At 44.9% G+C, this 12725-nt stretch overlaps 1 protein-coding gene across 3 annotated transcripts in view; it reads right to left on the bottom strand.

Annotated features, from left to right (window-relative positions):
- Window positions 1-12725, bottom strand: part of slc22a18 (solute carrier family 22 member 18) — a 182068-nt gene that overhangs the window by 35346 nt on the left and 133997 nt on the right. The window contains exon 9 of one of the 3 annotated variants that reach the window (XM_060911735.1): window positions 899-1291. The exons of the other annotated variants lie outside the window; for them this stretch is intronic. Coding sequence (XP_060767718.1) covers window positions 1139-1291 — 153 coding nt within the window. The 3' untranslated portion in view covers window positions 899-1138. Of the gene's footprint in view, window positions 1-898; window positions 1292-12725 lie in introns of those variants that run through there. 3 annotated transcript variants of the gene reach the window in all.

Here is a 12725-nt window from a genome sequence, read left to right as displayed (position 1 = left end):
TTTATTTTATTTTTAAAAGGGACAGTGTACAAATTAAACATTATCCTTGTGGTCAGGACAGATGTCTGTACCAGGTTATAGCAGTGCATGCTAATTTCCGCCTGTAGTCACTTTATTAATACTCTTGAATAGCTCTTCTTCATGACGACAACCGGAAGTGTACCAACACGATGGGGCATGTAGCGCCACCTGTGGCTCGGGTGCACAATGCACCTCATAACAATAGCTCGATTTAAACACTGTGCATGTAGGATTGGATTTCTCTGGCACCCTGCTGGGACCTTCCGCTCGATTACCGACAGCAGCTCGATTTGGATGTGCATGTAAACGTACTGACTGTGTATTACTGAAAAAAAGAAAGAACGAATGATACACGGATTGTGTATCATTCGTTCTTTCCATTTTTAATTAGCAATCAAAAAATGAAAAAAAAATTGTTTTTTATTTCAATTTTAGGCTCATATAAAAAAAAAGAAAAACCAGTCATTTTTTCATTTTTTGATTGCCATTTGAAAATAGAAAGAACGAATGATACACTGATTCATGAAAAAGCAAATAAAAAGCAAAGTTGGTCTGACACAATATATTGAAAGCGACAAAATGAATGCCATGTTGTTATTGTTATCATTATTTATTATTACTATCAGTGGTCGAGTTGTAAAATCAAACCAGGGGGGATGGTGAAATTTTTAGTCGCGTGTCGACCCATCGGTCGGTCCGTCGGTGGGAAACTGGTTTGCTTTTAGGAGGGTTTGCATACAACGTAGGTCTGTGGACCTTGTTCATTTACCAGACATACAGTATTTTGTGCTGATAAAGTGTGTAGTACACATTGTGTACAGTTTTTATTGTTGTAAAAAACATAATACACTGGTATTTTACTGTAAAACATGCACAGTGTGGATGTCGTGTCATATTTAGTCAGTCTCCTGGCTGACATACCTACCACATTCTCCATATTAGGGTGAAATGCAGATGACAAATTTGAAGTGCAACTTCATAGTCATGGTAGGCTCCTTTTAAATCATTTGGTAAATAATTTATTAAAACCTCAGCAGGCAATGTAAATGAACAACTGAATCTTTTCATATCAAGTCAATAGAATTTTTATTCAAAGCTGAACATTGGGAACATTGAATTAAATACAGAGGTAGGTAGGTAACCAATAAGCTAAAACAAGCAACAGTAAATTGTAAATCTTCAGCTGTTGGTTCTCCTGCTTCTGTATTGTCTCACACTCCGGGTCCTCCAGCTCCTGTCGCACTGTGTTGCAGTTGCTGCTGACTGTCATCTGGAATAAAGAGCAGTGGATAAGATTATAATTATATTTAATTAAATTATGTTATTTCTGTTTTATTTATTATCTGAACGAGGATTTGAGCTTTGAAAAATGACCGGATTCTTTCTGTAACGTTGATTCCCGCTGTTATCTAGGTCACGTGACACCGTAACATTGACGGTTACCAAGGAGCTGCCTTGGATACTTTGCTACTTTGCTTCGATACATACCAGCACTTTGATACATACTGGATACAAGCTAGCAAAATGAGTTAAAAGCAGGCATCTTTGGAAAGTTTCTTTGGAAAGGGGAAAAGGCACATTGAGGAGACAGAAGAAGAGCCTATGACGAAGAAAAAGAAAGCTGCATTTTAGCAGACACTTTGTCAAGTCCTACACCAATCCTGCTCTGCCTTACATGTTGTGACCGGCTCTCTAATGAGGCAATGAAGCCTTCAAAACTGCTAGTGTCATTTATTTTAGCCTTCCTGTCTTGAATAACACTTTGTTGCCTGAAGAATAACAAACGAACGTCCAGGCTGATTAAATTAATGGCCTTATACAAGAAATCAAAGCTAACATGAACCTGAGTAAGCTATCGATAGCTGGATAGACTCCAAACTAACATTCATTATGATAGCTGTGTTGTTATACGCCGCCCACAAATTAGGCTCCATATCGGTAACTTTACAGCATGATAGTGGGCTCACAGAAAGTGTGACTGATATTCGTAACTCTGGACTTACCTCCTGAAATGTTTTTTTCTTGCGATCTTAAAGCCGAACTTGCTTAGGTCTTGCTGTCCACTCTGCTTGGCCATGATGCTGCAATCCGCTGCTGTCACTGACGCCGAATGAAATCAAAAATAACGGAACCCCAACTGAATGTCACCTCCTCAAACGCTTCGCTTGCGCGTGCCCTCTCTCGCGGTAGCTTACTGTATGCTCAGTTTCAGCAAAGCTACGTGGAATGGCATTTCTAATTCCAATGTTAAATAGAAGTAATGTCCACATTTATTGATAAAATTGCTCAAGGGAAGGGAGGGGGGATGCCCATTTTAGAGGGGGGATGATTTTGACCATTTTTTATTCCAGGGGGGAAGGCATCCCCCCCATCCCCCCTCAACTCGAATACAGATTACTATTATATTGAGATAATAATAATTAAGAGATCATCAGCTTAACATTAACAGCTTAATATATTAAATGAATAGGATGTATGAATAAATTACTTGATATATACATGCACATGCACTTTTTCTGTTTCATAGACGCAGAGATGATGGACTGTCGCTGAGGATCATGGGAAGGCTAATGTAGCGTGGGGAATAGAGAAAATCAATAATCGTAAATTAGAGTTATTATTTCGTTTGGGTTTTCCTGTTTATTATTTGTTCTGTTTTGAGTTGGAAAAAGGAAAACAAACACCAATCCCTCATTTTTTGGTCATACAGAAAAACAAGAAAACGAAATATTGAGTGGTTTTTTTGTTTTTCAGATTAAATGGAATACTTGAATGATCGGATGATACAAGGACCTACATGTAACACTAAAAAGTGCACAGTGCTTCATTGCAAGTGTCATTTTTTAAAAATATTTATTTTTGAGCGAGTAAACCCAAGGCAAGAATCAAACCATGTTTCAGGAGTTACCGATACAGGACATGTGCAGTAACCACCAGACTACCAAGACCCGCAGTTTCGTCTGCTCCTGCACTGAAAAAGTAACCTACCATATAGAATTTACCCAATAAATCTGAGGTAACAATTTGCATTGACTTGTTTGGGGTAGATTTAATTCCACATATTGAGTATAAAATAACTGAAATAAAAAGCTATGAAATACTTAAATTGGGTAAAATTTACCTCACATTTATGTATCTATTGTACAGCTACTTTCTCACTGAAATCGGGAAGCGCAGTACAAAAGCTTCACACATCATTTCAAGATTTTTTTTTATGAGAGAAGCGCCATCTAATGGCGACACCATGGAATCGAATGAATGGGCGTGTTTAGAATTAAAATAGGGGAGGAAGGGGGGTCTGAGCCATTCATGGCAGCCGCCTGGCGTTCAGCTGGGAACTGCACGGCAGTCGCATGGCGTGCGGTTGGAACGGGAAAAATTCAATTGCTGCTACTGTATATATATATATATATATATATATATATATATATATATATATATATATATATGTATGTATGTGTATATATATATATATATATATATATATATATATATATACACATATATATACACACACACACAGTGGTGCTTGAAAGTTTGTGAACCCTTTAGAATTTTTTATATTTCTGCATAAATACGACCTAAAACATCATCAGATTTTCACACAAGTCTTAAAAGTAGATAAAGAGAACCCAGTTAAACAAATGAGACAAAAATATTATACTTGGTCATTTATTTATTGAGGAAAATGATCCAATATTACATATCTGTGAGTGGCAAAAGTATGTGAACCTTTGCTTTCGGTATCTGGTGTGACCCCCTTGTGCAGTAATAACTGCAGCTAAACGTTTCCGGTAACTGTTGATCAGTCCTGCACACCAGCTTGGAGGAATTTTAGCCCATTCCTTCGTACAGAACAGCTTCAACTCTGGGATGTTGGTGGGTTTCCTCACATGAACTGCTCGCTTCAGGTCCTTCCACAACATTTCCATTGGATTAAGGTCAGGACTTTGACTTGGCCATTCAAAAACATTAACTTTATTCTTCTTTAACTATTTTTGGTAGAACGACTTGTGTGCTTAGGGTCGTTGTCTTGCTGCATGACCCACCTTCTCTTGAGATTCAGTTCATGGACAGATGTCCTGACATTTTCCTTTAGAATTCGCTGGTATAATTCAGAATTCATTGTTCCATCAATGATGGCAAGTCGTCCTGGCCCAGATGCAGCAAAACAGGCCCAAACCATGATACTATCATCACCATGTTTCACAGATGGGATAAGGTTCTTATGCTGGAATGCAGTGTTTTCCTTTCTCCAAACATAACGCTTCTCATTTAAACCAAGAAGTTCTATTTTGATCTCATCCATCCACAAAACATTTTTCCAATAGTCTTCTGGCTTGTCCATGTGATCTTTAGCAAACTGCAGATGAGCAGCAATGTTCTTTCTGGAGAGCAGTGGTTTTCTCCTTGCAACCCTGCCATGCACACCATTGTTGTTCAGTGTTCTCCTGATGGTGGACTCATGAACATTAACATTAGCCAATGTGAGAGAGGCCTTCAGTTGCTTAGAAGTTACCTGGGTTCCTTTGTGACCTCACTGACTATTACATGCCTTGCTCTTGGAGTGATCTTTGTTGGTCAACCACTCCTGGGGAGGGTAACAATGGTCTTGAATTTCCTGCATTTGTACACAATCTGTCCGAGTGTGGATTGGTGGAGTCCAAACTCTTTAGAGATGATTTTGTAACCTTTTCCAGCCTGATAAGCATCAACAACGCTTTTTCTGAGGTCCTTAGAAATCTTTGTGCGTGCCATGATACACTTCCACAAACATGTGTTGTGAAGATCAGACTTTGATAGATCCCTGTTCTTTAAATAAAACAGGGTGCCAACTTACACCTGATTGTCATCCCATTGATTGAAAACACCTGACTCGAATTTCACCTTCAAAACAACTGCTAATCCTAGAGGTTCACATACTTTTGCCACTCACAGTTATGTAATATTGGATCATTTTCCTCAAAAAATAAATGATCAAGTATAATATTTTTGTCTCATTTGTTTAACTGGGTTCTCTTTATCTACTTTTAGGACTTGTGTGAAAATCTGATGATGTTTTAGGTCATATTTATGCAGAAATATAGAAAATTCTAAAGGGTTCACAAACTTTCAAGCACCACTGTATATGTGTGTGTGTGTATATATATATATGTGTGTGTGTGTGTGTGTGTGTGTGTGTGTGTGTATATATATATATATTGTCCATTATCCCCTAGGCCCCTACTTATAGTACATTTACATAATTTTAACAAATGACTAAAGCTAAGGCAAGACTTTACCATTGTCATTACTGGCTATTCATGATGAAACATCAAGTTTTCAGCGCAAAGTGCAAATTTATTTCAACAATACTTTAGTAATGCACAACAGTGGTTCAGAGAAAAGTGCAAGTGCAGTCGAACTTGAACCATGCTTTCAGAAGAGTGGAACAAAAAGAAAAATAGGAAAATCTGTTGAAATAAAACCAGGAAACAAGAAAATTAAAGTGCACTTTTTCTGCTTCTTCGCAGTGAAGCCAAAGGCATCTAGTTTGGCAACACATGATGCCTGTTTTTGTTTCTTTTTCCTTGGCACAGCAGCAGGAGCTTGCCATTATCGCCCATTTCATTTCGCCAAGCCCATCTCCACTTATTCTTTACCGTTTTGTCGATGTCTGACACATCTGTGCCTTCATTTAAAAGAAGCGCGTCCATGCTGGCAAAACCGAAAGTAATTTGACGCACTCTTGTGATGGAAATCGAAGCGCCTATGTCAGGTGAAATATGGCCTTATACGCAGTACTCGAGTTGGGGGGGGGGTTGGGGGGGGGGGGCATCCCCCTTCTGAAATAAAAATCTCAAATCATCCCCCTTATAAAACGGCCATCCCCCCATCACATCCTTTGGGCCATTTTACCAATTAATGTGGAAATTAGCCTACTATTATTTTAACAAATATTACTACCTGTGGCAGCGGGGGCGTGGTCGAGCACCGGTCTGTGACAGGAGGGCGGAGTCAGGGAAGGTAAGTGGCAGATTCACTTCACCTGAGAGCAATTAACCTGTGTTTGTGTGTCTTCCCAGGGACCGCGCCCTATTTAGGGAGGGAGAGCGAGAGCAGAGGAGATCTCTCCCGAACCAGACACCTGATGTGTGTGTGTGCGTGTGTCTGCGTAAAACCTATTGTGTTCCCTGAAAAGTGGAACAATAAAACTGTTTGTTGAACCTGATCTCTGTCCTGCCGTCCTCTGTGCTCCACCCACACCTAGGGAAAGCTACAGTGGTGCCGAAACCCGGGAAATGGAGCACCAACCCAGCAGCCCCATGGAATCCTCCCCGTTCACCGACCTGGTCCACGCCCTCGCCACGGCTCAGCAAAGCCAGCACCAGGCGCTCGTCACACTCCGAAAGGAACAAGAACGGCGCTTCGATGCCCTGGTGCTGGCCCAGCAAGAAGATCGCAAGGCGTTCCGGCGTCTCCTCGCGTCGGCGGGGCCCACCAGCGCTCCGGCCGCGGGCCCGTCTCCCCTCACCTTAACTAAGATGGGCCCGCAGGATGACCCCGAGGCTTTCTTCACGTTATTCGAGCAGGTCGCTGAAGCCTCGGGGTGGCCGATGGAGCAGCGCACGGCGCGCCTCCTCCCCCTCCTGACGGGAGAGGCGCAGCTGGCTGCACTACAGCTCCCCGCCGATCGCCGGCTGGCCTACGCCGACCTTCGCCGGGCTGTCCTTCAGTGCGTGGGGCGCACGCCGGAGCAGCAGCGCCAGCGCTTCCGCGCGCTGCGGATGGAGGAAGTCGGCAGCCCGTTCGCGTTCGGCCAGCAGCTCCGGGACGCCTGCTGGCGGTGGCTGAGGGCCGAAGATCGCGATGCCGAGGGAATCGTCGATCAGGTGGTACTGGAACAGTTCATCGCCCGCTTACCAGTAGGAGCCGCGGAGTGGGTCCAGTGCCACCGCCCGGCGTCGCTGGATCAGGCAGTCGAGCTGGCGGAGGATCATCTGGCGGCTGTCTCGGCGGCAGGACAGCGGATGTCGACATCTCTTCTCTCCTCTTCTCTTTCTCTCTCTCTCTCCCCTCCTTCTGTGTCCCGTCCTCGCCCCATTCCCCCACCGCGGAGGCGGGGGCCGGCACCACCCCTGCCGGCCCGCCGCACCCGCGGTGCCCTCCCGTTTCTCCCTTCTGTGTCTGTCTCTCCCCCACCTCAGGTGAGTGAGCCCCAGAGCACCGGTGCAGAGGGGAAGCCCGGGCCGGTTTGCTGGCGCTGCGGGGAACCGGACCACCTTCAACAGCAGTGCAAAGCAATGGAAGTGGGCGTGGTGGTTCGGATCCCCGACGCGCCAGAGGCCGCCCTCGATCGGGCCGGAGCGTATCGCATACCGGTGAGTATCCAAGGGGCTACATTATCAGGCATTGGTGGATTCTGGTTGTAATCAGACCTCAATTCGCCAAAGCCTGGTTCAAAACGAGGCATTGGGGGGAGCACAAGGGGTGAAGGTTTTGTGTGTGCACGGGGATGTTCACAGCTACCCTTTGGTGTCGGTCCATATTATTTTCAGAGGGGAAAAATTTATAGTGAAGGCGGCAATTAATCCTCGCCTTACCCACTCGTTAATTTTGGGGACTGATTGGCCGGGATTTCGGGGTTTAATGACGCGCCTAGTAGAGAGTGGGTCCTGCCAGTTGACAGGGGGAGGTCCCGGTGTCGTTTTGGCGGGAGCAGCTGTCGCGGAGCCGTCTACGTCATCTCCGCGTCAGGGTGAGGAGCCACCGGCTCCTCCTCTCTCTATTGGGGAATCCCTCGCGGATTTCCCATTAGAGCAGTCGCGAGACGAGACTCTGCGGCATGCGTTTGACCAAGTGAGAGTAATCGATGGTCAAACGCTCCCGCCGAACGCCACCCCGTCCTTCCCCTACTTCGCGATTATGAAGGATAGGTTATACCGAGTGACGCAGGACACTCAAACTAAAGAGCGAGTCACGCAGCTTTTGATTCCAAAGAGCCGCCGGGAATTGGTATTCCAGGCGGCTCACTTTAATCCCATGGCTGGACACTTAGGGCAGGATAAAACACTAGCCCGAATAATGGCCCGATTCTATTGGCCGGGGATTCGCAGCGATGTCCGTAGGTGGTGTACGGCATGCCGCAAATGCCAGTTAGTAAATCCAGCGGCCATTCCAAAAGCGCCATTGCGCCCTCTACCGTTAATCGAGACCCCGTTTGAAAGAATTGGGATGGATCTCGTCGGGCCATTAGATCGGTCAGCACGAGGGTACCGCTTTATATTAGTTCTAGTGGACTATGCAACGCGATACCCGGAAGCAGTGCCTCTGCGCAATATCTCAGCACGCAGTATTGCAGAGGCACTCTTCCGCGTCATCTCCCGAGTTGGAATCCCGAAAGAGATTCTGACTGATCAAGGCACTACGTTTATGTCACGAACACTACGCGAACTGTATGGGTTATTGGGGATTAAGCCGATCCGCACCAGTGTATATCACCCACAAACGGACGGTTTAGTAGAACGGTTCAACCGCACCCTCACTAAAAAGGGGGCGCCAGATCTGGTCCAGTGGACGGAGCAGTGCCAGCGGGCTTTCTCTGAGGTAAAGGCTGCACTGTGTGGGGGGCCACTTTTACACTCCCCTGACTTCTCTCTCCCTTTTATGTTACAGACGGATGCGTCGGACAGAGGGCTGGGGGCCGTTTTGTCCCAGCAGGTGGAGGGGGAGGATCGCCCGGTCCTATACATCAGCCGGAAGCTGTCAGTGCGTGAGGGGCGCTACAGCACGATTGAGAAGGAGTGCCTGGCGATCAAATGGGCGGTCCTCGCCCTCCGGTACTACCTGCTGGGGCGCTCTTTCACCCTCTGTTCGGACCACGCGCCCCTCCAGTGGCTCCACCGCATGAAAGATGCCAACGCGCGGATCACCTGTTGGTATCTGGCGCTCCAACCCTTTAATTTCAAGGTGGTCCACAGGCCGGGGGCGCAGATGGTCATGGCGGACTTCCTCTCCCGTCAAGGGGGGGGGGGGGGGGGGGAGTCGGCTGCGGGCCGGACGGCTGCCCGGCCTGAGTCGGGCGGTGGGGGTATGTGGCAGCGGGGGCGTGGTCGAGCACCGGTCTGTGACAGGAGGGCGGAGTCAGGGAAGGTAAGTGGCAGATTCACTTCACCTGAGAGCAATTAACCTGTGTTTGTGTGTCTTCCCAGGGACCGCGCCCTATTTAGGGAGGGAGAGCGAGAGCAGAGGAGATCTCTCCCGAACCAGACACCTGATGTGTGTGTGTCTGCGTAAAACCTATTGTATTCCCTGAAAAGTGGAACAATAAAACTGTTTGTTGAACCTGATCTCTGTCCTGCCGTCCTCTGTGCTCCACCCACACCTAGGGAAAGCTACACTACCATTTCAACATTAGAGGCTTTGCGCAGTGATAGCCTACATGTAGCCGGATAAAAAAGACGCATATTTATTTATTCGGTTGCACCTCTCATTCACACCTATACAGAGGTTTCAGTCACTGAAAACAGCTACTTTTGCAAACTTTGGGCAGAGTGGAGATTTCTGAAAACTCCGTCTTCAGACACTCGTGTAAATAGGGAAAATGAAGCAACAGTGGGCGAGAGGGCGCGCGTGAATATAATGAGTCATAGGTGTGAATCTTTCACCGAATGCCAATTGTCCCGGTTCTTCATGAAATCGCACGCGCAAATTCATTAGGTTAACTTTCAAATAACTGTTCTTGTACACTTACGACACCGGAGCCACTTTCCTGAATTTTGAGCTTTGGAGTATTCGCTTCTTTATCTATTTCATCAATGAACTTATTTGTCACATACATTAAATTACTAATGTAAACCATTAGTAGCCTATTTAAGCAATAGCTGTTTTCTCCACTGTTTTCCGACCTTTTGTGCTTAGTGAATGAGACACTTCATTACACTCCACTGACTGACTTCCAATTCCGGACTTTTTTGAAAATGTAAAATATAGGCCTACGAGATGTTTTTTTGGGACTTAATTCGCGTTGGTCCTTCACTATTAATTTTTGAGACTGACGAGGTACTAAATACTGTGGAATTATTTTCTCCTTACTATGAAGTTTGGCATCTTAAACAAGTGTTGGGAAATCTTGCAGCCCGACTCTGCAGCCTCCAATGTTTAAGCGAACTGCTGAAACCATAATGTTTAAAGATTAAATCGTAGGCTAATCAAACCAAAGAAAAACACAGCCTTTCCAGGACATTGTCTGCCAAAGCCTGTTTAACCTACAACAGCATAGATCTTGCTGCGGCTTCAACAGGGCTGTTTAGATTTTTCACCTGATCACCTTTCAATAGGCAAATATCATTATTATTATTACTACTACTACTACAATAGGCCTAGTATTAGTAGTAGGCAAGTAGTTGCCTAGTAGTAGGACAGCCAAATTGTTTCATCAGTGGAGCCGCCGTTAAAAGGAAACTGATGCGGAGCGCTGCGGCTCACCTCGGGGTGAATCGTGTCCCGAGGCGTGGGGCTGGCCTGCCCTGGCAGCGCTGGTTCGTTGGGGAGAGGGCAGAGGTCGCTGGCTGCCAAGTTTGGTGAGGCTGGGACCTCCCCTGGCCGAGTTACGAGTGTCCAAAGTCGGGCTGGAGCCGCCGATAGAAACGAAACTCAAGCCGAGCACCGCGGCTCGCTGCCTATGCCGAGCCTCCCCGGGACTAGACAGTAGCGTAGGCTGTACAGTATTTATTTATTTAGGCCTATCTAGCGCAACAACTTATTCCTTTACATATACTCAAACATAGCACAAGAAAGGGTTCAACAACAGGCAGTCACAGCAGCTTGGTGAAGTTCTAAATCACATCGGTGTCAGACCTATGGGTCTACCCCCCCTTTTTTCCTTGGATCTGCATCACTCTCATTATTGATCTTTAGCGCTCCCGTCGTAGCGACGGAAAACTTTAATCCATGCATTTTGAACAAGCCCAGTCTCAGCCCAATCCAACATCAAGAGCAAGCACGACTCACAGAAAGCTTTAGTATGAGCCCTGGCTCCAGCCGCTCGCGAGGATTTAAAAATTTACAACTCTGCCACCAAAGGTCCTAGCCCCGCCAAAATTTACAGGCACACCCCCTCTCCCTGAGTGACATACTAAATAAGACAATAATAATAATACACTCAGTATTCACTGCTGTTTTTACTGTATGATGCATCTGAACTAGTGTTTTAGGGTTGACAGTATATGATTGATCCAGTTGGTTGATTAAGAGTTCAGTTTACATGAAACTTTGCAGTACAGTATTATGTTAAGTGCCAAACTGCCAATCAATGCTGATACATGCAATTTTTACATTTATAATCAGAATGACCGCCATAGTCATATGCTTTGTCGGATGTAGATTTATATTTCAATAGTTTATTTTATTCTATTTTCTCAGTTCTAGTACATTCAGAATAAAATCTGCTGTCAAATGATATTACCATGTCTATTTTTAAGTCATTTCAAAAGTCATTTTGTGATAAAGTTACTTGGAATCTCATACTCAATTTTAACTCTTATGTAAGAATAGTTGTATTGTTAATTCATAAATTTCTTTTAGACTTATTATAAACATAGTATTTTAAAAAATGACCATTATTGATACGTTTCATGATTTATTATAGTACCTATATATGAGTACCAGTAAGTTGTAGTAAACTGGAACATCCTTGCCCCCATATTTTTTTCAAGACATGGAGCTGACCTGTGTGCATGACTGTTTTCTTGGGAATAACTTTAAGCATGTTTTTTCTTGAATCTTCTGACATTTTCCTGTAAATTCTATTCAATTCGTAATGTAATTAGCAACTAATGTATAGTGGAATTTTGCCTTTGAAGATCAGAAAAACGTGCCTGGAAATAGCTGAGAAGCCATCTCCAGGCATCGAAAGCTCTTCAGTTTCTGGAGCCCTCAGGTGGGCCCCGGACCCCCGGCCACATTGTTCCGGGCATTTGGCCTGTCATTTGGACAGGCAGACAGCGTTTCAGACTTGTCTGTCCTGTGACAGTCTGCTTAAAATTCCTTTTAAATTTAAGCTGGTTGCATAAATGTGCACACCCTTAAACTAATACTTTGTTGAAGCACCTTTTGATTTAATTACAGCATTCAGTCTTTTTGGGTCGGAGTCTATCAGCCTGCCATATCTAGACTTGGTAATATTTGCCCACTCTTCCTTGCAAAAGCGCTCCAAATCCGTCAGATTACGAGGGCATCTCTTGTGCACAGCCCTCTTCAGGTCAACCCACAGATTTTCAATTAGATTTAGGTCTGGGCTCTGGCTGGGCCATTCCAAAACTATTTTGGGGTCAGTCTCATGCTGAAAGATGAAATTCCTCTTCATCTTCAGCTTTCTAGCAGGCACGTGAAGGTTTTGGACCAAAATTGACTGGTATTTAGAACTGTTCATAATTCCCTCCACCTTGAATAAAACCCCTGTTCCAGCTGAAGGAAAACAACCCCAAAACATGATGCTGCCATCACCATGATTCACAGTGGGTATGGTGTTCTTTTGGTGATGCGCAGTGTTGTTTTTGTGCCAAACATACCTTTTGGAATTGTGGCCAAAAAGCCTTGGTTTCCTCAGACCATAACACATTTTACCACATGCTTTGGGGAGAGCTGATGGTTTTTTTTTTTTTTGCAAAATTTATCTGGGCCTGGATGTTTCTTTGACCCTACCTCATACTCCAGACATATGG

This window comes from Neoarius graeffei, chromosome 27 (assembly GCF_027579695.1).
Source record: "Neoarius graeffei isolate fNeoGra1 chromosome 27, fNeoGra1.pri, whole genome shotgun sequence".
Taxonomy (NCBI): Eukaryota; Metazoa; Chordata; class Actinopteri; order Siluriformes; family Ariidae; genus Neoarius; species Neoarius graeffei.
Note: the sequence above shows the minus strand (reverse complement) of the source record. Positions and strands in the feature narration are given on the sequence as shown.